The 25,339-nt window shown below is 44.2% G+C and overlaps 1 protein-coding gene across 1 annotated transcript in view; it reads left to right on the forward strand.

Annotated features, from left to right (window-relative positions):
- Window positions 1-25,339, forward strand: part of TSPAN4 (tetraspanin 4) — a 409,182-nt gene that overhangs the window by 195,117 nt on the left and 188,726 nt on the right. The window contains exon 4 of the mRNA XM_086613432.1: window positions 4,384-4,463. Coding sequence (XP_086469558.1) covers window positions 4,384-4,463 — 80 coding nt within the window. The remainder of the gene's footprint in view (window positions 1-4,383; window positions 4,464-25,339) is intronic.

The raw sequence follows: 25,339 nt of genomic DNA on the forward strand, positions 1-25,339 counted from the left end.
GTCAAAACACGGTGCACCACAAGAGGAGCCAAAGGCGTGCTGGGGGCTGAAGAGGCTCAGAAAGCAGCTCTCACCCAAACTATGAGGACAGGCAGGTTCTTTAGGGATCCTCTCACACATACCTATTCCACCACATCCCTCATCCTGATCAGCCCGGGCACCCGCGACCTCTTTAAAGGAGGCATGGGGCCATGACCAGCCCGCTCACTGCCTGCCCTGCAACGTGGTGGAGAGGGAGCACCTGTCACAGCAACATGAGCAAACCAGAGAACTGGGAGGAGGCTTAGCTAAGGGGGTAGGAGCGTGGTGCGGGGCCTGCAGTGGCTGCAAGCGCAGGCTGAGGTGGCAGGTGAGAAATGTGGGCTGAACAAGTAGGTGTGTGTCTTCAGGTGACAGCTGAAGCCTTGGATGAGGCTGTTCAGAGAAAGGATATGGGGGATAACACAGTTAACAGGTCTATCGCTGATGCCCAAACCTTTTACAGTTTTTATCTGTTGGCTGGAGCTCATCTGACACCGTTAGAGTGCTGCCTTTCCTGCTTCAGCGCCAGGGTTTTGGCTGGAGACCTTGGAAGGATTACCAGCCCTCCACCCGAAGCGGCAGAGACAGAGTTGTTGCAACGCAAATAGTAGCATGCCACCAGAATCAATACAAATTGAACCTCTGCTGGCGAGACTGCACAGCGCTCGCTTTCTTGTGTACAGGAATCGATATGAATTCACCACAGGATGGGAATACACAGATGCAGTTGGGGAGAGAAAAAGTAGATGGAAAGCTGAGGTGAACAGAGGTCACTAGGTGCAGGCTGTGATTTTAGGCTCAGTCATTGACAAAAAGTTTTGGGAAAGCTATAATCCACCTGCCCCTTGATCACCCGTGTGGACATAATGGCCCAGTGACGCAGTTCTTCCGAGGTTTATTCTTCTCCATTCATGTAACTTTATTGTAACGGCTTAAATGTTGGTACGGGTCCCAGCGTGTCCCTGCTACTTTCATCCACTTTCCACCAGGGATGGGTGAAAGTAGAGTACATCAGCCCTTCCCTTTTTATTGCTTTTCCCCATTTCCCATGGAGAGTCTTACTCCTTCATATGAGCGTGTCATCCAAGCTGCGGTGAGCCTGCTGGTGCAAGGTTGCTATCTCAGGGGTTTCCCATTTAGGCTAGTGACTCTGACTGGGTTTCCTAGCATGCAAGATTTAATAAAAGAATGATTCCAGAGCTGTATAATGTTTACATCCCAAATGACTCTGTTTCTAATTAGCTGTTGATATTGGCGTGGAAAGAAGAACAGCGACGACTTAAGAGCTAAATTTTACACTAAAGTGCCTTTGAAAAGTTGTCATTTCAATGAGATGTGCTAAGGGACGGGGGTGAAAGGAGGCTGGGGTAAAATTACCCTTTATTGTAAGGGTTGTGTGGGCCTTCTGCCTTCCTCATGCGTTTTTCTGCATCTGTCAGAAATACACCCACTGTGTGTTGATGTTTATTGTTTTTTATTTAAAAGCAGCATTTAGAAAGTCCCCCTTCTACCTCAGATCTTGGCTTTATAAATTATTCCACCCATATTAAGGACTGAATTATCTTGGGAATTGATAATTTGTTGCCTTAAGGAAAGGTGAAATCAAGTGATTTCTACCCTTTTTCTTATCCAGATAGCAGTAAGTGAGCTGCTTTTGAGCCTTCAGATGTCTAGTTTACAGTAAATATGCCAAATTGGCCTCTGTTACGTGCTTGCAATACTGCGGGCACCCTTGTTAAATAGTGATTATCTGACTTGACACTGTTTCAACATAATCTGTGTACAGAGCTGTATCCAGTTTTTCTTTTTACCATTCAGTATGGAGCCTTGTGCATGGGCGTTTCTGTGTACTGACGGGGCATATTTCAATCACCTTTGTGTTTCCATTGCCAAACTGGTCTAGTTGCCATATAGACAAGGAGGAAGACTGGAGGCAGAACTGTTTGGTGTCACAGAAAAATAAATGATGTATTGGAAACTCAGGCTGAGAATAGATCTGCTTGCATGGGACCTCCTAGGAAAGGAGGACTCCTTTCTGGGGACCGAGTTTATACCGTGCAGAACAGGGAGGGAGGAAGAGTAGAAGAGGGAACTCTGTCATGGCTGTGAAGTATCTGTTCTTAGAGGTAGGGAAATTTAAAAGCGGAAAAGTTGTAAGTCATCCAAAGTTGTTGAAACAGATGGTGCAGGAGTTATTACCCTTGTGTTTTGTGCCCAAGTTCTTTCTCTCTAAAGCTTGCACCAGGTATGCCCAGTGTATTTATAGTTTGCGGAGGAAATGAAGGGAAATAATTAGACTCTAGCTTTGCAGTTTGTAACTTAACAGAATTAGAGGGTCGTTTGCAAGGGTGAACTGCTCGGGCTCTGTGCAAAACCAGCTCATTTTACTTTTACTGATTTGTTCTTTAATTAATTGGTGCCTATGTCTCTTGATTTGTGCTGAGACTGGCAAGATGCTTCATGCAAGAAACCTGCTTTCATCTTGATGAATTCTCTGCTGGGGCAAGCCTTTTAGAAAATATTAACCAGCCATCTTCTCACTTTGCGTCAGGAGCTTATAGTCAAAATCGTAAGGCAGGCAGAGGGTGAGAGAAGGAAGGCAGAGACAGGCTGTCCCATGTTACAGGTGAGGAAGTGACACACGTGGAGATGAAGCGAGTTACTTGTGCAGGGAATTTAGGGCAAAGATGGTAAATGAGTCTTGCTTTCCTGAGTGTTAATGCTGTAATTACCACAGTTCAGTCAGATTTCTCCTTTCCGAAAAAGTTGTGTGTGGATTTTCTGCTTATTACTGCCTGTGGGAGTAGCCAGATTTTAGGGAAGTGCTCCCAGGCGTACGGAGTAAGGTGCCAGTCGGTGAGTTACGTGACCGGGGGCGGTGGGCTGCTAGAGAAGCAACCGAGCCGGCCAGGCGTTTTGCTGAGCGATCATTCCGTGGGACTGAGTAAACGAGGAAAATCCCAGTGATGGATCTGCAGCGGAACAAGCAAGTCTTCCGGGAAGGGAAGCACGGCCTGTTCTGACCCCGCTCCCCCCGGAGCATCCCGAACGCTTATGCAGAAGAAATTTTTACAACATAAGAAATTCTTACAACAGTCACTTCTTCCCGTTTCTTTCCGTGTATCCGGGCAGCCCTTTTACAGCCAGCTGCACGTCAGGCTCAGTCTCCTCCGTGCCCGGAGTTTCGAAGCGGGGGGGACGGGACAGAGCCGGGCGGCCCCGAGACCTGCCTCAGGCGGGGGGTCCTGCCGCCCCCCCCCCGCCCGCCCGCCGCATCCCGGAGCCGAGGGGCGGTTTCTCGTTGCGAAGGTGCCGGAGGGGCTGCGCCCGGCGGGGAGACGGGCCGGGCCGGGGGTGGGGAGGGGAGGGGGCGCGGGCCGGTGCCGGCTGCCGCCGCGGCGGCGGGAGGCGCGGGGCCGGGCCGGGGCGCGGCGAGGCGGGCGGGCGGGGAGCGCGATTGGCGCGGAGCCGCGGAGGAGTGGCGGCCGCGCCGTGCATGGAGCTGCGGGGCTGCCCTGCCACAGGCTCCCTCCGCGCGAAGGGGATGCGGGGATCCTCGGCGCCGGCCGGGCGTCTCGGGGCAGGGCAGCGTGGCGGAGAGGAAGCGGCCGCGGGCGCTGCTTGCCGCTGGGATCGTTCGCACCCTCGCCCGCGGGTCTGGTGCAGCGGCGCTCCCTTGTCTGTGCGTGGCATGCGGAGCCGGGGTTTTATATGGCATTTGCGATCCAAGCGAGGTCACGCTTCCTTTTTTTAAAATTCGTTGCTTTGGGTACAGTATATCTCTCTCTCTTTTTTTCTCCTCTGGTAGCGGGGTGGGCCGGGAGGGACGAGTGTGCCACCGGAGGGAATGGTTACTTGTGCAGAAGTCTTTCTCATGTGGAAGCACGCTGCTCCCTAACTCCTGGCTAAGCAGACTTCGGCTCACCAACTTTGCTGCCGTACAGCACATGTAACTCCTTGACAGCATGGCAGACCAAAGAACAGCTGGTGCAAAGCAGTAGGGGATTCGTAGCAAGGAGGAGGAAAGAAAACCACAGACCTTTCGCCCGCACCGTTGACGTCCGCCGATTGCCAGAGCAGCAGTTGCGACGGGACGAGCTGAAGCCACCATGCGCAGGTCTAGCACCGATGAGTCCACCTATCACAGGAGCCCTTCCCTGGACAGCAAGGATTACAGTTTCCCAAATGGCGCCTTTCGTCGCTACAGCAGCATGTACGGTGGCCAGTTTGGGGCTGCCAGCAACTCTTTTTTTGGATTCCACACCAACCCAGGCCCTAAGGCCACCAAGGCTAAGTACACGTCCCCCAAGGGAAACAAGTACGTTGTCTTTTACCTGGATCTCTCATTTATTTTTCTCCTAGAACTGAAGAGGTGCAGCATGGCTCACAACTGCCTGCAGTGTATCAAGTACCTAATGTTTGTCTTCAACCTTCTCTTCTGGGTGAGTACATGTTTGAAACTGTGAGATGCTTGCATTTGTGTCTCCTTACTAAGATGGAATGTGAACTTGTTGCTGCTCCTAAACTTAGCAGTTTAAACTTGGAAGTTGAACAAAGTGGTGTCTAGGCTACCCTTTCTGTGGCTTCGTTAATTTGTGTGGACAACCCACAGAGGGTTTCCTTCACCCTCTCATTTCTCGGCCTTCCGCTCTGTTTCAAAACCATGGTGTAAGGCAGAAGAGTGTGTTTATAGAGGCCAGTTGCATGAGGGCCTTCATCACTTTGCTCCAATGGAAGCCATACACTCCTTTTGTTGCCCTGATCTTTCATTCTTGTGTGTGCTTGCCTCAAAAGTCATGCATAGTCTTAGAGGCCATTCATGATTTTAAGGTTGAGCACATGCTTATATCCATTGCTGTATTGTGGATGGCACACTCGATACATCACAACATTGAAGCCTGTGTCGGGAATCTCCAGGTGATCATTCTCTGTCCCAGTCAGTGATGGGTCCTAGCATTGCCATTCCCTCCTGAAGACGTGACTCTGAAGGGTGGAGGGAGACCAAAGCCCTCCTCACTCCTTCTGGGACCTCTACTCCGTGGCAGGAACTTATCAAATCACTATGAGGCACGTGTGTGTCAGCAGGACACCGTAATGGGACACGTGGGTGTGCATCTCCACATCAAATTTTGATAAATGAGACGGCTGTCAACAGCAGGGTGGTTGGGCATTTCACTGCCAGGAAATGGAACATGGACTGTAGATGGAGACTAAAGAAGCTCGGTGGGGAGTCAGGTTAAAAATGCTGTTTTTCGTGTAAAACGAGGAGTAACATGATTACTAGGGGAGGAGAGGAAGTGATTTCTAGTTCAAAGTCTACCGTCCAGATTTGTTAAGTGGGAGGATCTGTTGCGAGGTCCCCAGGAGGTGCCTTTAAATGCTTCACTCTTCCAGAGTGGTTTATTAGCATGCTGAGGGAAATAAGGGGCATTAAAAAGTGACACCGTTTCTGTCCTGGCACTTAGGGAGGGGGGTGTGTTTGCAGTTGGATGTTACCATGTCCATATGACTGATTGTCTGTGCTCGCATGAATTGTCGGAGGTGCACGGAGGGCTGAGGGAGATGGGAAGAGCTGTTCTCTAGCGTGCGCTGCTGTACAGCTGTTTAAAACCAGGCATGCTGCAGTGCTGATGCATCGGAAAACACAAAGTGCAGGCAACCTCTGCTGACCTGAGTCCTACCAAGGAGTCAGGATGTGGTAAACGAGTGCAAGTCCACTGAATTGCCATGGTACTAACCAGAGCTATGAAACACAAGGAAGGTGCTCTCTTTACACCCTAGATAAGCTGATAGAAAGAGTGTTGGTAAGACTGCAGTCTGTCTTTCAACTCTGCCTCTGGTTGCTTCTGCGTTCCTAAATATTGTCTAATATTTATTGCAGCTTACTCCAGTCCTTTCTGAAAATGACAAACACTATCTTTCTTCCTTTTCTAAGCCTTATGCCCCTGCTGACTGTCCCTGGTCGAGATTATAGCACTGACAGCTAGTTGAAGTGTGTGCTAGAGAAATGCAGTAGGTTGCTGGTGTTAATAGCTCTTTTCAGAACTATGCGTGACACTGCCACAAAGGATACTCACTGCCTTCTGATTCCTTTTACAATATTTATCTTGCACTGCATATGATAAGAAGGGGTACTGTTGCAAATAATGTGTGTGTATTTACAAAGGGAAGATGGCACATAATAGTATATCTTTGGCATGCTTTTCAGTAGTAAAGCCTTAATCCTTTAAGAGAGAAGGAATGGTTTTTGTCTTTCCCCTGAAACCATCAAAGCTATTCTCAAATCCTTGGAGGGATAAGAGAGACAGGGGTCCCGAAAAGAGAGAATAACCATATGTCAGCTGGGTTCCTCGTGAACTAAAGCATATGAGCAGGGGAGTGGGTGGTGTCAAATACTGCAGCACGATTTCTGTTTTATTTCCCTTTCACATGCTACCTGCACAGCAGGAGTGATTGATGATGATCATGGCCAAATGAGGTTTGCACAGCATGTAGTTATAATAGATGCAGCTCTTCACCTTTTCATAGTGGAGAAAGTAGCTAAAACGAGATGATTTTTAAAAGTACTGGCTTAAGCTGACCTGTCTTTAGTAAAAGCAGAAAAAAATTTCCGTTTCTAGTGATCAAAAATATTGGAATGATTACAGGTTGATGATGCCGCTGTTTTGTTTTTCAGGCTGTTGTCAGTCATCCGTCGTGTTTTACTTTGTGAAATTAAGGGAGCAGCATCTCTGCAAGATGACAGGATTTCTCTTTGCATACATGCTCACTGAAGTTCTTCTGTCTCCACTTTTCCCCTCCACCCTGCTCTAGGTAGTTGGTTAGTGACAGACAATAGTAAGTAGGAAGAGGAATTGTTTTTTTCATGCTTTGACCTCCAAATAAAAACTGCAGTTATTTCCATGTATAGAGAGCAGTCATTGCATTAAATGAATTAAATGCCTATTATAGGTTGTTCCTCCTTTTTATTCTGTTTTGAGCAAATGCCTTGATTTCCTTCAGAAATCATATTTCCTTCTTCCTGTTCCTATTCATTAACTCCAGTCCATTTTGTGCGTTCCTACATTCTGTCTCCCAGTACTTTCAGCTATCTTTCCCACAGCAGGGCAGCAAAATAGACCTCAGCCCTGTGCAACTCCAGTGGGATCAGTGCTGCATTCCTGAGGAAAAGACCCTTTTCTTATAAATCTAGTGAGTTTATAGGAAACAAAATCTCAGAGACCTTGCTTTTAAATGTTCCTGGCAAGCTTTATTGGATTAGGTGCTGCGCTCATGCTGTAAAATGTTTAAAAGCTGTCATATAACTGTGAAAACAGAGCAAATTCCTCCTCCTCTTTCTGGTGGCTGAAGGGAACACAAAGCTCCTCCAGAAGTGTCAAATGCTGAGGTGCCTTTTCAGTGTTGGTGCTGAATCAGTCCATTGGTACAACAGACCAGCAGCTATTAATGTAGAGGAAAAATCTGATAGTCCTAGAATAGCTCTTTTCTCCATTGCACAAATTGCTGCCCAAACTGCTCTTGGTGCATTTGCAGCTACTCTAGGGTATTAAGGTACTGAAACATGGACAAAAAATTATCAGGCAGCAGCGCTGCTGCTCTAATGGGAATTGCCATTCACAGGCTATTTCCTGGAATATTGCCAGATGCAGAGGAGACATCATTGTATCACTGCACTGGTTTGTAACCTCCCAAAATAACTTTTGTCACCTGATACATAATACTTGCCTGACTTCATTCATTTTTATGGACTTCGATTTTCTTTTGTTGAATTGCTGAACCCCTGAGACTAAAGATCACCTCAGATGATCGCAAAGCGGAATATTTTTATTTCATAATGAACTATTTGTATTTCACTGTGAAATACCCAGGGAAGAACATTTGTTTTCCACATTCTGTCCTCCGAACATCCAGAGTTTCTTTTTGACAGTCAGTAAAATGAACTATTTTCTTTCAGTGCTTGTAATCCAAGGCTTTGCTTGCCTTTGCTTTTTTTTTCTTAAAAAAAAGGTAGGATATGTCGTAAGGGCTGAGAGCGTGCTATAGGAAGAAAAATATCATCTCCTTAATCCTCCTTGGCTTGTGCCAGCATTCCCACTTTCTTTGACTGCTAACTCCCAAACTTCCAAGACTCAAAAATGGAAACGCACAAAATTGGATTTGTGTTTCCAGTGACTCTTGCTTTCCTTAAGAGATCCTGTGCTAGAGAAACCTAGCTAGATTGGTAGTGATTTGCCCATCAAAGAACCTGTATCTGACTCTTCAGGTAATGCTTTAACCAATCGAGAAATTCAGTAAAGCACAGAATTTGCAAAATGCTATTGTTAGAAGGTTAGTTATAGAGAGGAGACAGCAACAACAACAACAAAATACAAAGAAGTTCATTATTTATTAAACCATTAATCATTTCCATGCATGTGTCTCCTTTCCGTTGTTAAAACATACTGAAGTTGTATGCACTATAAAGAAGTCAAAGTCTTCAAAATGGTATGTGAAGACCATAATTCCAACAAGTAGGCTCCCAGAAACCCAGGGGAATATTCTCTTACAGCTTGAAAACTTGGGAGTTTCCATCTGCTGGACACTCTGTGCCTGGGATGAGCAGCTGGAGCTCTGCTTTCCACCTTCCTGCCTAAAGAGATGAAGCAAGGCACTTGGCCTGCTGCTTGGTTTTGCCGTTTGGTCCATATAAAATTCCCAACCGATACAGCCCTGAGAATGATGTATCTTGGCTTCTGAGACACAAAGGATGAATCTGAAATGTATGGAAACAGAGCCAAAGAAGTGGCAGGTTGCACTAGTGAATGCACTAGGATCTATGTGGAAAGAAGACAAGAACCTGTTTAATCTGATTCCAGGGACCCGCTGTGGGTCTCTTGCTCTGGCTTTGCTGCTGTCGATGGTTCGTGGACCAGAGTTTGGGAAGCTATGCAGTAATGAGTACTGCTGGCCCAGTGCACTAGTGATTCTGCCAGCAGTCAGTCTTTATTACTTGGATGTAATTGGAGAGAAGGAAGGAAGTAATGAAAATGAGAAATCTCTCGTTACTGGCATAATTTTCCTTCCTTGCACTTCAACTTCAGTGGCACAGGTATGTCTTGTAAGAACTATGCAAATGTTTGTAATATCTGGAAGACTGAGTGTGCAGGGCAGCTGAAAAAAGGAACAGCTTGATCTGAAAATGCATCATGGGACATTGGATGGTCTCTGAGTGATCCCGGCCAAATTTGGCCAGAGGGCGGAGGCAGAGGGGTGTCTCTTCATTTCTTTGTACCTCCTTGGGAAACCATCTGACATTATTAGCCTGACAGGAGGGCTGTTAGCTGAGCATATTCCCAAAGCTGGGGAATTTTGTGAAAGAAGCTGATTTTGTTGGATTCCTTGTCCTTCATCTGCATCCTCCATCAGTCAGCTGAATGAGATTGATGGCTAAAACCGCCAGAAACTGTACTGATTGTTAGTGACTTGAGGACAGCAATCATTTTGTAGTTACACTTGGCTCTAGTCTTAAGTTGGTGGAAAAAAAATTTACCAATAGAGTGGTAAGCCATTTTAAAAGCAGGATCACCATCTCATCATCATTATTTGTGCACATTCTCCTCTGATGAGCAGGAGCTGCCACTCATCCCATGGAGCTGAGCTTATCAGTTGGAGCTGCGGCATGCTGTTCTGCGGGGAAGGTGGTCACATATCTACCAGTTGGGTGGTGCTCTGAGAAGGCAGTTTGATTAGAAATAAGACAGGCTGTGTATTTTCATATGTATAACAGGTGGATAATCTATGACAAATAAAAATTTGATTTAACAGCAATTCAGACTTTGCTCCTGTTAAATGACAATATAGGAAGTTTACCACGGAATGTAATTTTCTCTAACTCCCTCCCAGTCTCTCATTCACCTTTGTTACTTACCTCCTCCAGAAACTGCTCAGTCTGATTGACGCCTTATCTCTGCCTCTAACTTTGTGAGATCTCTCTGAGGATGTGTTTTTAAGGAGCATTGCTTTTAAAGAAAGGAGAGTCACTTGATATGGGAATTACAGACTTCAAAAAATGGCATTTCTGTGAGAAGCAGAACTATTGAGGGCTGATATCAAGTGAGAGGGGGAGATGATTGTATTACCCCATGTCTGATTTATATGGGCCCCAATTAGAGCTTTTCCCATAGCGGTGCCATTCATACAGTCTCTTTCCTGTGTGGATTCTGGTGTCTAATAGGTGTTGGGGATCATGCTGGAGTCTTATCTCCCAGTAAAGGCATTGCTAAGGGCTACATTTGCTACCTAAATGCATATCTTCTGAAAAGTTAATGACTTTGAAAGGATGTGTATCTGTCAAATCAGGCTGACAGTGACAAATGGACTCACGAGTTATTCATGGAATACTCAGCCAACACAGTTCAATTTCATAATCTTCTTTTCCTTAGGAAACCAGGCTCAGAAAGCACAAAGTATAGGAAAAAAACCCTGCCTTAAAGTCAGCTATATAATAGATAGCATCTTCAAATTGCTCGTTGTGGCCCAGTTTCTGCTTCCGTTACTCGTAACATAGAGCAGCTTCATTGCTTTATGTGGGTTTGCTGACATATTGATATGCTTTTTGGCCATGAGTGTTGGCAAGGACTAAGCACTTCACTGTGTAAGTTTTGCTGTTAAGTATATCTGCTGTACCTAATTCAGACTTACAGGGAGTACAAAAAACCTGAGGAAACCCATCAGTGGATAAACCCACAGGATATGGCATGTTGTGGAGAAACTGGCCTTTCTAAAGCAATGAGTGAAACGGCTGCAAACATTATTCCCTCTTCTGGACAATGACAGATATCAAATCTATTCCAGCCAACACTTTGAACTATCGAGAGGAAGAAAAAAGGCAGGTGAGATCATCTCCATCCATTATTGCTCGTCCTCTGTATCTTGGCTGGAAGATTTTTGAATGCTGGCCAGTGCTTCTTTCTTACATGTGATTTCTCCTCATGGGGGCTATGATCAAAGTCATAGTAACTACCACAACATATGCTGTCACCTCACAGTTCACTCCGCCCGTGCATTAGATCCTTTTCACCCTCTTTGGACCTTTATTTTAGATTGTGAACCTTTTGGCCAGGGGATTGTCTGCAACTCTGTACCCACGGAGTATCTAGAAGAATAAAAACCCAATCTCAGTTTGTCTCCAGACACTACTGTTTCAAACATGATAGCTATTAATACTGCTGTGGGATTTATTTATTTAGAACATAACTATTGGCTAAGGTAGCAAATCTGTACAAGAAATATATAAAGACACTTCTCGCTGGTATTTATAGCGTAAAGTGAGAACCACTAGGTCAAAAATGAAATGTGGAGTTGGATGGAATGACTTCTGCATACTCATGCAAATTGGAGACAGTAAATTGTATTTCTTGGTACTGTCCTGTAATTGTTTCTCTAGGAAATGTTGAACCATCACAAGATGCAACAGAAGTAAATGAAATTGAAATTACAGTCTGTAATTAGCCTGTCATACTGTAACACATCTTAAATCTGTCTTCAATAGAAAAACTAACACCCTCCAAAAAAACCCTCCCAACCTGCTTCAAGTGTGAATGCGTGCAGAGCCTTAGAGTTTAACATGATTCAACTAAGGCTTGTGCTAAAGGTGCCATACATTTGAAATAGTAGTTTGGATGAGACAGAAGATTGATGCACTACAAGGACAAAAGGATAAGAATTAATCAGTTTTGTAATTTTTGATACAAAGCCTTTCAAGACTTTTGGGTGTTTGGGGTTTGTTTTGGGGTGTTTTTTTGGTGGGTTTTGTGTATGTGTGTGTGTTTTGTTTTGTTTTGTTTTTCACTTGGTTTTCCAGATTGCTCATATAGCCCTTTTTATTCTTTCTGTGGCTGTGATATCTTTGTTCTCAAGTACTTTCAAAACAGTGCAGCAGCAGATATTGCTCTATATCATTTTATTCTTGGAGTCCCTCCGAGCTGTATGCTAAAGCTCTAAATCCAGATCAGCTTGATCCATGCTGGCTTATTATATTATTACTTTGTCTACCCTTGCTTCTGCTCTGCATATTATGCCATACTTGATTATCTGCTCTTCTCACAAGCATCTTCCAGTTTTTCACCCCAATCCATCCTTTATGCCAAAATCCTGGTTACTAAAGCATCCCTTTCCCCTCCAGCTGTATTTTGTAAACTCCTTTTTGAGAAATCATCTGCTGTGATGTCTGTGAACACTGCATCTGATGACCGCAAAATGATAGTGATTTACTAGTGCTGTTTTTGTTTATTACTTATTTTGTTTATTATTTATTTTGTTCATTGTGCATGCCAATTAATGTATGCCGGCTCTTATTTAATGCTTTTCCTCCTCCAGCACCCCATGCTTACACATATCTTTACATGAGGTGTTGAAGGACGAACTTTTTTTTTTTTTTTTTTGTATCAATCATTCCTGGCTGTGTCACTGGGGACTCTGATAATGGTAGAGGCCTCTGGATACAACTTACAGTGAGAGTGAGCTTTCTTGGCTTCCGCTTGTAGCCATTAGTAGATGCTTTGTTGGTAAAACTACAAAGTGTCTGTTCCCACTTCATTCCAATAGACAGCCATCTTCCCCCTGTGCCTAACAGGATTTAGCTTGAGACGTGGAGAACAAGGAAAACTGTGCTGCGAGGAAGGGAAACCCAACCAACCATCTGCCCTTCATGCAGATGTCAGTTTGCACTTTATTTTATCATGTGAAGTTCACTTTCTTTTTCCCTGTGTGGCTTTTCTTTGTCACAGTGACCAGCTTTAATGATGAAACAGCCGGCATGGGGTGCAATACTTGGAATTAAACAGTGCAAGTATCTTATTTAAAACAGGCTTAGCACTTAGGAGCAAAAATCTCATTGACTTAACAAATGACTATGTGGCAAGGCTACGGTGGGATTACAAAGCCTTCACATAAACTGCAGTTACACCAGCAAAATTGTGCTCGTGCCAAGAAAGCTTGTTTCGTTCAGAGGACTGGTGTAGGCTGTAATGGCAAAAAGTGCTTTTGCTAGTATTAGCTGTTCCCCCAGTAGGGGCTTTGCTGGTATAACATGCTGAAATTTTTTTTCTAGGCCACAAGGCTTAAAAGCAGCAATGTTCTGTCTGTGCTGCTGTCGGATAGCACTGGATCCGAAGAGGCAGAATGGAGCTGGGTAAAGAAAAGGTGAATGTTTGCTGTAGGAAGTGAGATTTTGTTGTTGCTCAGTGGCTGTAGGCTTAAACTATGTAACAGCATGAGGAGGCACTACCATCGGAGTTCTGAGCAAGGTGCTTCCCCCAGAAGGGTGAAAGCTTAATCTCTAAGGAAAGATAGCAGCCAGCAGCAAAATGAGATAGCGGCTCCAGCTTGTTTTATACCTCCTCCTTCCTTCTTTAATTGCCAGTTGTTTTGCCCTTGGTGTCTACTGAATATTTAGAAGAGAGAGAGAGCGCAGAGAAGGAGCTAGATTCTCAGTAAGTATGTTCATTCACTTCTTTATGAACACCAAAACCGGGTACCTCTTTGTGCTGCTATGCTTGGAAAGCCTTATCTGATGGCTTCCTCCATTGAAGACAATCTTGTGGGCTTCAAACCTTTTAAGCATTTTTTCCCTCCCATGCTGTGGTCTCCCAGTAGTGGTACCTGCAATTTCTGGTCTTGTTGCAGTTCCTGTGACAGCCTGGGAGTCACCTGTAGTAGCAGCAAGGGTACAAGTCTCCCTGGGAAAGACCATACATGAGCATGTTTGGTTCTATTGAGCATCTGGATTTTTCTCTAGATCATCTTAAATAGAGCATTTCTGTGACATTGTTGACATTATTTATTCCCTCAGTATTCACCACTGGCTATTATGAAGGTATATACTTGGTGAGATGGACTTACGACTCTCCTATAAAACATAAAACAGAGCTCCAGTTTGTCTTCAACCACTTCAGCATTCAAAAAACCATCTTGGTTGTCTTTCAATAATGATTTTGTTACACCTCCTCCCCCCTTGCTTGAAACTACACTTCTAGATGTGGTTATTCATGGCCATTTTATTACTTACCTTTCTCTAAAGTCCTTCTACAAATTGACCTTATTTTCTATCTACCCGATTGTTCCTGTCAAGTTTGTAAATGGACTGGCTTCATATTGGCCAATTGAAAATTCATACTCTTGTTTTGTAAGTGGTGTTTATCCAGGGTTGTAGCACAAATTGTTTACTTATGTCTGAATAAATCTTTTCACTAATCTGTTTGTGGCAGCATGGGAAAGAGCTGAGGTGACACATTTGATACAATTTTCTTCAACAAAACAACTGGAATTCTGGACGTGAATCGAGTTCTGCTGCCACTTGCAATCTGTTATGAGCTCCCATCCTTGAAGGCCAAAGTTTTTAACACATCCACCATCTGCTCTGTACTTGTTGTATCCATGCAGAATACTTGGTTGTCTTAGAATGACTTTGCAAACTAAAATAAAGAACCCAGAAGTCATCTAATGCATTCTATATACACATGCTGCCACTGCCAAAGAGTGCACTGAAGGATCTTTGGGCGTGAAAAAGCAGACCTTGTTTTGTTGTTTATGTCGTCACTCCATGACGTTCAGCCACGAGACTTTTTCACTTTTGTAGTACACTAATACTTTTGTGGTGCTTGCAAGCCCCAAATGGTGTAGCAATAACAGTCTGGTGCAAGAAAAGGAGGCAACCTTGAGAGCTTTTTGGCAGGTCTTTCAGCACAAAGAAAATGGGGACCAATTTGAGTGTGCATAAGTCCACTGGTAGCTGTATGTATTATAACCAGTAAGAGCTCGTTTTCAGGGTTTCCTTGTTCCGTGTCTTTTGTCAGTGGTGGGATTCAGTTTATACAATGGACAACATGCTGATTGTATCTTGTGTCACTTTGGAGCTCTTGCTGTCCTCTCCTGGTGACAGTTGTGATAAGGGATCTCTATTTGTATCTTGGGTGGTGCGTTAGAGCTCAATGTCACAGGCATACTGCTCCTCTTTGTAGTCAGGCTGTTGCCTTCCTGGTGCACTGTGATATGGAGAGCTGAAACTAGAGGTATATGATCACAGCGTTTCAGGTAGCCAAACTGGGAAGCGTCTTTAACACCCCAGGCTAAACTCTTGTGTCCTTTTTCCATGTCAGCATCGCTGTGTTCTGCAAAGGCATGATACATGACAGCAAAACAACAGGCCTTTCAGGGGGATTATATGGCAGGTAAAATTACTGCTCCAGTGCCACAGGGAGGTCTCAGGTTCATCTCAGAAGCAAAGAAACACTGTAGTGAGTTTGGATCTATTTATATGATATAAGGATCATTGAAATCCTTTGTGTAATTTATGGCCACTTCCCTTTGTACTCCTTGGGTAAATTCACTCAGGACCTGAAACGTTTTTACCATACTGTTTATCAGTCTGTCTTCTTGAATATGCTCTTGTGTGTTAGTTACAACATGTATCACTTCTCACTCTCTAATTCCCGTTTGTAAATAGGTTTTAGTAGATAATTCTTGAAGAAAAATTGACTAACAATCACTGAGAAAAATGTCCTGTTCCTAAGGAGAGAGTATGTCTCCACTTGTGGTACTGGTTAAATTGTAATCCTGAAAACATACAGACCGGACAGTCCCAATTTTTCCCCTGCTGACACTAAAGGGATGTTTCATTACCCTAGTAAAACCTTAAATGAAATTCTGGCATTTTCTAAGTACTAAATTTCTCTCTGACTTCATTTCTCACCAAATGCTCCAAAGGCGTTTCAAAATTAAGGAATTGATCTTTCTTCAAGCACAGGTTTTGTTTCCTTTGCCTTCTTAGCTGCTGATACCTCTAAGATTCCACTTGCTCTACCCAAAAGCTGCAGTGAATTATTATTTTGAGGCTGGAGCTTGGAAATACTTCATGTGTTGTCATTGCAGCTGAAATTTCTCTCTCCAAAATAATATCCAACCCGTTCAATTCCCAGCTTAGTATTTTTAGCACAAGCTGCTTACAGTTAATGTCACCTTCTCTGTAATAGCAGTGTGGATTTCCCTGTGCATGTGTTAAGAGTGCTCCCTTTTGCAACCTAATCCATTTTAGTAACTTGATAATTCTGATGTGAAATTATGAAAACAGCAGAAAGGCCTTCATTTTAAATTTCACCCCTACTAGCTAGAGGAATCTCTCTCTCCCCGCACCCTCCCCCCCCACCCCCGGGTCATTTGTGCTGGGCACTTCTATCCTGTTTTCCATGGACTCCAAACAGAACTGTCCAACTAAGACGGCTGAAGTTCTCCGGCATATTATTTTTCAAACAGTTTGTAGTTTTTTCTTATCACTCTATTTCTTTCTAAAAGAACATGGTTTTTGTTTCATGAGGTTTTTACAACTTCTGTAAACATCCCATTTTTCACAGTTCCAGTGGGATTTGCCTTTGACCCAGGGTTCATTTGGATTATGAACTTGTTTGCGACACCAAAAGCACACCCTTGCATCGTTTTCTCCCTGGCGTGCTGTTGTTCAGGAAACTTGCAAGTGAGGGTGGGCATATTTCAGTGATGATATTACAACTCCCTGGCATACATGTAGGATGAAAAGTTACTAAGGAGGAAAAAGAAACTGAAAGTTGAAAGCAGTAAGGGGTGTTGTACTTTGTACCATTTGGTGCAGCATATGCACTTGCCCTCCATCATGTGGCTGAGCAGCTGCACAAATGCTCCATCCTGCTGGTGAGATCTGAGCCAGACCTTGATGCTCTAGAGTCACATTTGATCCCCTCAATACCTGATTTTGGATTGCTTCCCTTTGCTTACTGCTTGTGAGTTAATCCTCTTTGTGCATCATCTGGTTTTGTCCTAACTGGCAATGCTCTGTTAGTTGTTTTTTATTGCAGCCACGTGTTAAGGTTTGGGATTTTTTTTCCCCTCTGTCTTGTCATGTCTGTAAAAGTGAAAGTGCTCTGTAGCCACACAATATCTGTGGGCTGGGGACTGGAGGATTCACAGAGCCTTGGCACACGCTTTGCTGTCTGCCGCTTAATAAGAGCTGTTACGTTGCACACCAAGTTACAGGCTTCCGTCCCCATTATGCTCCGCAAAACAGCCATCTTTTTCTCATCACAGATATCATTAGCTATTATGTGCTGTTTCAGTTGCTCGTAGAGGTGTCAAATCTTCCACTGAATTACCAAACAGGTCCGTTTTCCCCAAACATCGGTCCAATTTAACCCTTTTTCTGACGACATGGCAAGTTGCTCACAGATCCAGTGCTGCACACAGTAGTTATAGTTTGATTTTGGTTTTATCTCTGAAGTTTCACCCTGCTTTGTTCTGTTCCTAAATTAGCTTTTCGCCCCTATTGCCAAATGCCTTGTCCATTCTTTCTAAACAATACTCGTAAAGCGGGGAAGCTGCAGGGGCACAGTTGGTTTCCCAATAGCTGTGGTGTGTTAATTAGATGCAAACCTTTAAGCCTCAGCTACCCACGGACTCTGCTGCAAAGTTGATGTGGCTTCTGCTGCAGAAGACAGGGCACACAGTGCCAGAGGGCTCAGATGATGCTTAAAAGCCTGTCACTGTGGGCTGCATTGGATTGTTGAGCCTGTAGCTCCTAAGCCACAGGTGCAGGTGCCTTGTAGGCTCTACTGCGGGGGTTGTCATGGGGCAGCGGGGATGCCAGCATTGCTAAAGTGTCTCTGAGACCCCTATATACCTTCAGCTCAGCCCCAGCCCCCAAGGAAGCAGTGGGACCAGGTGGAAACGTGACATTGCTGTGGTAGGTGGTATGTGTTGTGGCTTTCAGGCTGGTGCCACGTTCTTGTGCCAGTCAATACTGGTACATCTGCACAGGAGATGGTGAGAAGGAAAGGAAACGGAGCCTCCCTGCGGTATTGCAAGTACAGGACAAACTGCAGCCTTGCTCATCTTGACACTAATGTTATCATTGGCGTTTGCACTGAGAGGTTTTAGTGGGAACGTAGTGGTGTGTACTGGTATATGCAGGTATTATGGAACGAGGCTTTTTTCCAGTACATAGGAAGTAAGATTCATAAGGTAAAGCTGGGCTTTATAAAAGGCACATAAGAAGCTTTTGCAAGGTTATCAAAGTCTTAGATGCGTGTTCTGGGATCTCCAGAGCCTTCCAAAACGTTTACAATAACTTTGTTGTGACAGTTCAGTGCTGCTGTGGACTTTGTCCTGAGCTGGAAAAGCAGGTGCTTAAAAAAAAATGAAAAGCTATAGTAAACAATAGCTGGATGTTCAATCCAGCCATACTCTTGTTTTGTGCGGAATGTAGAACAATTTCTTTTATCTGAACGGTTTCATCGCTGTGTGCGTGTGTGTATGCATGTGTATGAGAGAGTGAGATAACAGTTTCTGTGAGTGGGTGTTCAATTTTGGCTAACAAGATCCTGTTTTGCTTAGAATTTGAAATAACAAGTGACAGCTGTGGGACTTAAAAATCTACCAGGTTTGGAAGTTATAATGATTACACCAGAACAGTAGCTGTATATATTGGACAGACATACTTTGTTCTCAGGGAAAAATATACATCACGTTATATGAACATTTAGGGATATTAAGAGAAAAGTATATCCATTTTCTTGAAATAAATAGTACAAGATAAGAGTTGCAAGAGACACTGTGGATTTAAGAGGGATACAATAAAAAATAATTACTCTACCATGATCCATAGATCATGGAACAGAAAATCTCAGTAGACTTTTTTGACAGGTTACCTATTAGGGAAGGAATTTACAAACCAGGCTATTTACTTACTGTGGAAATATATTTAAAACTCTTTTTGATAAAACAGGAGATTATCTCTAACATTACTGGGGAAGTCTCAAAAGATTTGAAATAAATAATTTCCCTCTACTATCCAATTAAAAACAATACCTGAGACATGGAAATAAATACTTTCATTCTCAGGAAACCACTTGAGCAATATCATCAAAGAAGATTCTTGTTTCTGTATAGTTGCTTTAAAATCAATACCATGAGCTCAATCTAGGCCTCCGCACAGTCAGCATCGCTGCGTTTGCTTGTGCTGCAGGACTGGATGCTCATCTCCCTCGCCGGAGAGGCGTTGAGCTTGTGTCAGATAGCTTTAACTGCGTGTCATCAGGTGTGAAACTGTAAAATTGGGTTGTCTAATGCAGACATTGCTTTGAAAAAAGTTGAAGGGGGCTTAAATAAAAGTGAAATACAGTAATATTTTAGACTGGCTTAACTTGTAGGATTTTCTTAATTTACTTTTCTACTTAAAATTGAAGACGATTTAAAAAAGTTTCTTATATATAGAATGTGAAAATATTCAGCAGAGCAGAAGTTTCAGTCTTTTGGAAAACAACATCTCCGTACAAACTCAATTATTTAATAGCAGCCATTCCAGGCTATTAGGTGGTTTATAGGTGTGTCAGAAGAGGAAAAACATTGTCAAATGTTATAGCTGGAAGTGAAGGGATTCCAAAAGAGTTGTGCTTTGGGTCTATGACATTTAGAGTGTGTAGTTACATATATATGGTAGAAGGAAAGAAAAAAGGATGTTTGAAGAGCTTGTCTGTTTCTTAATTTCTTCAAGAAGTTTCCAGTACTTGGTCATTAATTACTATGTAATTTGATTGAGAAGGACTGAGTCATCTGTACTGGGGAGATTTTGTGATAGCAACAATTTTGAGCCTGGTGTGTTCAAAAGGCTCATATGACTTAAATATCCATGTCCTGTTGAATTTCCTTTACAGCTCAACATCTTTGAGGTCCTTTGAAGTTTTATTCCAAGTCTCTTTTTTCCGACTCTTCAGTCAGTTACAACATCTTCCAATCCGTGCCCCCTACTTCTGCCTGCACAAGATGGGAGGAGCTTTGCCCTTCAACAAGGCATCTGTGACATGGATCTGAGAAAGCGGGTCCTCACCTCTCACACTCCAGAATCATGTGATTCTCTCAGCAAATGTCAAGACTGAGCAGAAGTGTTAACTATGTCATGTGTGTTGTCGTATAATCCCAGATTTACGTGAAAGGCAGAAGGCTGAAGTAATTTCAGTAGTCTTAGATGCTCTGCTTCTAGTTGTCTGATCAAGTCCCTTTTTCCAAGTGGGCAAAGCCCTGAGAATGGCAAAGCAAGACTGAGTTTTCTGGTAACGCTGTGATAACCTTTTAGCAGATTGCATTTAGTTTTCAGCTCCTGCCTCTGAGCCTGCTGCTGCACGTCGTACTGGGATGTTTTTTCTGAAAACTAGAAAAATAGGCTCTGCTTACAGAACAGCTGCAGAGGGCTTGGACTTCTGGTATCTTGAATAATTTGAATAACTTCTGTAATCTGAGAAGAATAGATCTGCAATTTTACAGAATTACCTGCAACAGAGAAATACCACTTTTGCACTGTTTCTGTGGGTGTTGCTGGGCTGGCAGGCATCCATGTACCCCTTCACAAGTCCCTGCTTTGGGATTTTCCCTTTCTAGTCTCAGTTTTTGCTCTTCTGCCTCTTTTGGCAATTTACTCCGTTTCTGAAGTCATCCATGCAGGTGCATGCTGGTGGGTTCATTCTTTAAATGAAAGTTGCAATTGTGTAGATAGTGTTGACAGGGATTTTCTGGTTTTCTATTTTCTTACTGCATTTATATAGACTGTAATTTCCTAAGTCTTCAGAAGAAGTACCTGGGGCCATTGAACCAGAGGACCTGTGTATTCCCAGGAGGATTTTATCACCAAGGAAATATTATTAATGAAGAGTCTTTTAAGTCTTCTGCTCTACCCTGGTTGTTTGTAATTGGAAGGTGCATCCTTCTAGGAAGCCCCAAACTTGCTGTCTGCTGCTTTTGAAAATGTTATTAATTAAGCAGGAAGTTGTATTATTGGCTTGAACTTCAGAGCTGCCCTTGACACTCAGAGAGTTTGTGCAGTGGTCCAGATATTGTTTATACGTGGCAGTCTTTTTTAATTACCTTTGATCCCAAGCTTTTAACAGTTCCTTCTAATCTACTACCTGTAAGCCTGACAGAAGGAGAGTTTAATTCTGGTATCAGACAGAGCTGAATAAGCTATTAAAAATGTTTACTCATGAGTTACTTGACCAAATTCAGAAAATGTGAAAGCAGCTTTACAGAAACAATGTAGAAATGTAGCATAAATTTGGAAACCTCTGCCCTTGCTGCCTCCACTTCTAACAAAGTGTTTCAGAGGAGCATGTCTGTTAAATACCACACCAGAGACAGAGGGACAGAGGCAGCAGCACTGTTGTATTTAGTACAAGTCTCTAACAAATGCTTAATTTTGATCTTTTGGCAGCACTTGATGTTAATAGACTGCAAGGTGCTTTTTTTCCCTGCAAGTCAAAGTGGTTGATGATGTGCCTGGGCCTGGTGTATCCCCTCTCTTATTTGATTTGTATGATTTTTAGAAGCTATGGGTCACTTGGTTGTGAAAGGCATCTGTCTTGTCTTCAAAGGGTCAAACACAGTAGTTCCTGTGGAGTATTCTTCCTGCTGCTTTTAGCAATGTCATAGATTTCATAGATTTCATAGATTTCTAGGTTGGAAAAGACCTTAGAGATCATCCAGTTCAACCGTCCCTAATACCCCATTAAACCATATCGCTAAGTAGTTCATCCACCCTATTCTTAAACACATCCAGGGATGGGGACTCAACCACCTCCCTGGGCAGCCTATTCCAGTGGCTGACAACCCTTTCAGAGAAGAAATACTTTCTAACATCCAACCTGAATCTCCCCTGACTAAGCTTATACCCATTTCCTCTTGTCCTGTCACCCATCACTAATGTAAAGAGCCCTTCCCCCACCTCCCCACCATCCCTTCTCAAGTATTTGTAGGCTGTAATCAGGTCTCCCCTCAGCCTCCTCTTCTCCAGGCTAAACAGCCCCAACTCCCTCAGCCACTCCCCATAAGTTTTATTTTCCAGCCCCTTGACCAGTTTAGTCACCCTTCTCTGGACCTGCTCCGGGAGCTCAATATCTCTCTTAAAGCGAGGGGCCCAAAACTGGACACAATATTCCAGGTGCGGCCTCACCAGTGCCGAGTACACGGGCAGAATCACTTCCCTATTCCTGCTGGTTACCCTATTCTTGATACACGCCAGTATCCCATTGGCCTTTTTGGCCACCTGGGCACACTGCTGGCTCATATCAAGCCAGTAGTCAACCAACACCCCCAGGTCCTTCTCCGCCAGGCAGCTCTCCAGCCACTCCTCCCCGAGCCTATAGCGATGCTTGGGGTTTTTATACCCCAAGTGAAGGACTCTGCACTTGGCCTTATTAAAGCTCATGCCATTGGCCTCAGCCCAACGATCCAGTCTGTTCAAATCCCTCTGAAGAGCCTCCCTACCCTCGAGCAGATCGACACAGCCTCCCAGCTTGGTGTCGTCTGCAAATTTACTGAGGGTACATTCAATCCCCTCGTCCAGGTCATTGATAAAGATGTTAAACAGAACCAGACCCAGCACTGAGCCCTGGGGAACCCCACTGGTGACCAGCCTCCAGCCGGATTTAGCCCCATTTACCACCACTCTTTGGGCCCGGCCATCCAGCCAGTTTTTAACCCAAAGGAGGGTGTGCCAATCCAGGCCAGCAGTTACCAGTTTCGCAACCAGAACACTATGAGAGACTGTATTGAAGGCTTTACTGAGGTCAAGGAAAACTACTTCCACAGCCCTTCCCTCGTCAAACAGTCAGGTCACCCCATCATAGAAGGTGATCAGGTTTGATTGGCAAGACGTGCCTTTCATAAACCCATGTTGACTGGGCCTGATCACCCGGTTAACCTGTATATGCTCATTAATAGCACTCAAGATAACCTGTTCCATGACTTTGCCCATCAACGAGGTCAGACTGACAGGCCTGTAGCTCCCTGGATCCTCCTTCCGCCCTTTTTTGTAAATGGGGGTAACATCCGCCAGCCTCCAGTCCAGCAGAACTTCCCCAGTGAGCCAAGACTGCCCACAGATAATGGACAGGGGTTTGACAATGACATCCACCAGCTCTCTCAGGTGGATACCATCAGGCCCCATAGACTTGTGGGCATCCAGCTGGCGAAGCAAATCCTTGACCCGTTCCTCTTGGATCACAGGAGCTTCAATTTGCTCTCCCTCCCTGCTCTCAGAAACCAAAGGCCAGCTCACCTGGGAACTACTAACCTTATTATTAAAGACTGAGGCAAAGAAGGCATTAAGGACCTCAGCCTTGTCTTCATCCCTAGTGACTAACGTACCCCCTGTGTCCAGTAGGGGCTGGAGGTAATCTTTAGCCCTCCTTTCGTTATTAATGTATTTATAGAAGGTCTTTTTGTTGTCCTTTATGGAGCAGGCTAGTCTAAATTCCAGTTGGGCTTTTGCCCCCCTGATTATCTCCCTACATGCCCTAACTTCCTCCCTGTATTCCTCCCTGGTTGCCTGCCCATTCTTCCAAGACTTATAGACTTCCCTTTTTCTTTTGAGGTGTTCCCACATCTCCTTTGTCATCCAAGCTGGTTTTCTACCCCAGCGGCTCGACTTCCGGCACACAGGGACAGCTCGCTCCTGTGCCTCCAGAATTTCCTTTTTGAGTAGTAACCAGCCCTCCTGCGCCCCCTTACCCTTGAGAGCTGTCTCCCATTGGACTTTGTTAACCAGACTTCTAAACAGTCCAAAGTCAGCTCTCCCAAAGTCCAGCTTGGCCATTTTAGTGTTCCCTCTCCTAACTTCCCCTAGAACTGAGAATTCTATTATCTGATGGTCAGTATGCCCCAGGCGTCCTCCAACCATCACATCTCCCACGAGACCTTCTCTCTTCACAAACAGCAGGTCTAGGGGAGCACCTTCTCTAGTCGGTTCGCTGACCAGTTGTGATAGGAAGTTGTCCTCCACACACTGCAGGAATCACCTAGACTGTTTCCTGACTGCCGTGTTATACTTCCAACAGACATCAAGTAGGTTAAAGTCACCCACAAGGACAAGGGCTAGTGAGCACGAGACTTCCCCCAGTTGTTTAAAAAATAGTTCATCAGCCTCACCGTCCTGATAGGGTGGCCTGTAGCAGATTCCCACTACAATATCCGCCTTCATAGGCCCCCCTTTGATTTTTACCCACAGACACTCCACCAAGTCATCCCTAACATTTAACTCTAAGCAGTTTAGACCTTCCCTTACATAAAGGGCAACCCCACCACCCCTCCTACCTCTTCTATCCCTCCTGAAGAGCTTGTAGCCATCATGTCTGGATGGAAGTGCCCTGGGGAGGACTGCGATACCAAACTATGCTCTTTTAGTTGCATGTACGATGCAGCTCTTGAGTACTGAGAAATTATGTCACTAGCTAGGGCTGTTGGAGACAGACCCTTTTGCCACCACTTATTTCCCGAAGAAATTGTTGGTAGCAGGAAGATCTCATACATGTAGAGACATATGTATTGAGGCAGTGGGGGAGGACAGGAGCGCTGAGGACCTGGGTGGGAATTTGCATTTATCATTCACAACCGGAAAGTGTAACTTTCATTTATATGTCTTATAAAGCACCATTCTTATTTATTACTTCCAGACCTTTCATCAACAGCACTTATCACAGCTCTTGCCTGCGCAGTGATTTCCTCTCAGCAGATCTTTGAGCAGAACAAGTGCTGCTGCTGCAGTCTGCTCGGATGCCTGCCCACTGCTCTGAATTGCTTTGACTCTGTGTCTTTTACCCAGCATTTTCCCTGTTGACTTCAGCTTCTCCTTATCTTCTTTAAGGGAAAAGATCCTAAGGAAGGTTTGCTACTGACTCTGCCTTTGCAGAAGTGGTCATTCATCTAAATGTCTACCTTCTGTTTATCTGCAGGAGTTGGTTTAAACATTTCCTTTGGATGCTTTTATTGAAACTGATTTTTATTGTTGTTAATATGATTGTTCTGAATCCACATCAGCTGTAGCCTCAGCCTTTTTCCTTTTACTTACTTGGCGTTCATTTTTCATCACACAAGCATTACCGCACTTGATCAGACAAGCATTCTCTGATTCAAAACTCATGCCAGACACCTCAGGAGAAGGTGCAGAAAACCTAAAATGGGCAATTATTCCAGATCATTTCTGGTTGTCTTATCTGCAGATATTAAGACTATGGATATAAAGCCCAGAATGGTGTTTCAGTTCTGTTGAAACCAAAGGAAGAACTCTACAGACTCGAGTAATATCAGGATTTTGTTGGCAATTTGTGCCAGCTCTGGGGGTTAAGGTAGTAATTTTTCTAGAAGACACATAGTCTTCTAGCTTGGAGACTTTGTAGCTCTATAGTTCTGAAGATAGTTCCCTCTGTTCAGTCAATGATATTATCTTGCTAGGTTACAGGGATCTTTCAGTAGAGTAATCTTCCCAGTGGTT

This window comes from Tauraco erythrolophus, chromosome 6 (genome assembly GCF_009769465.1).
Source record: "Tauraco erythrolophus isolate bTauEry1 chromosome 6, bTauEry1.pri, whole genome shotgun sequence".
NCBI classification, from domain to species: Eukaryota; Metazoa; Chordata; class Aves; order Musophagiformes; family Musophagidae; genus Tauraco; species Tauraco erythrolophus.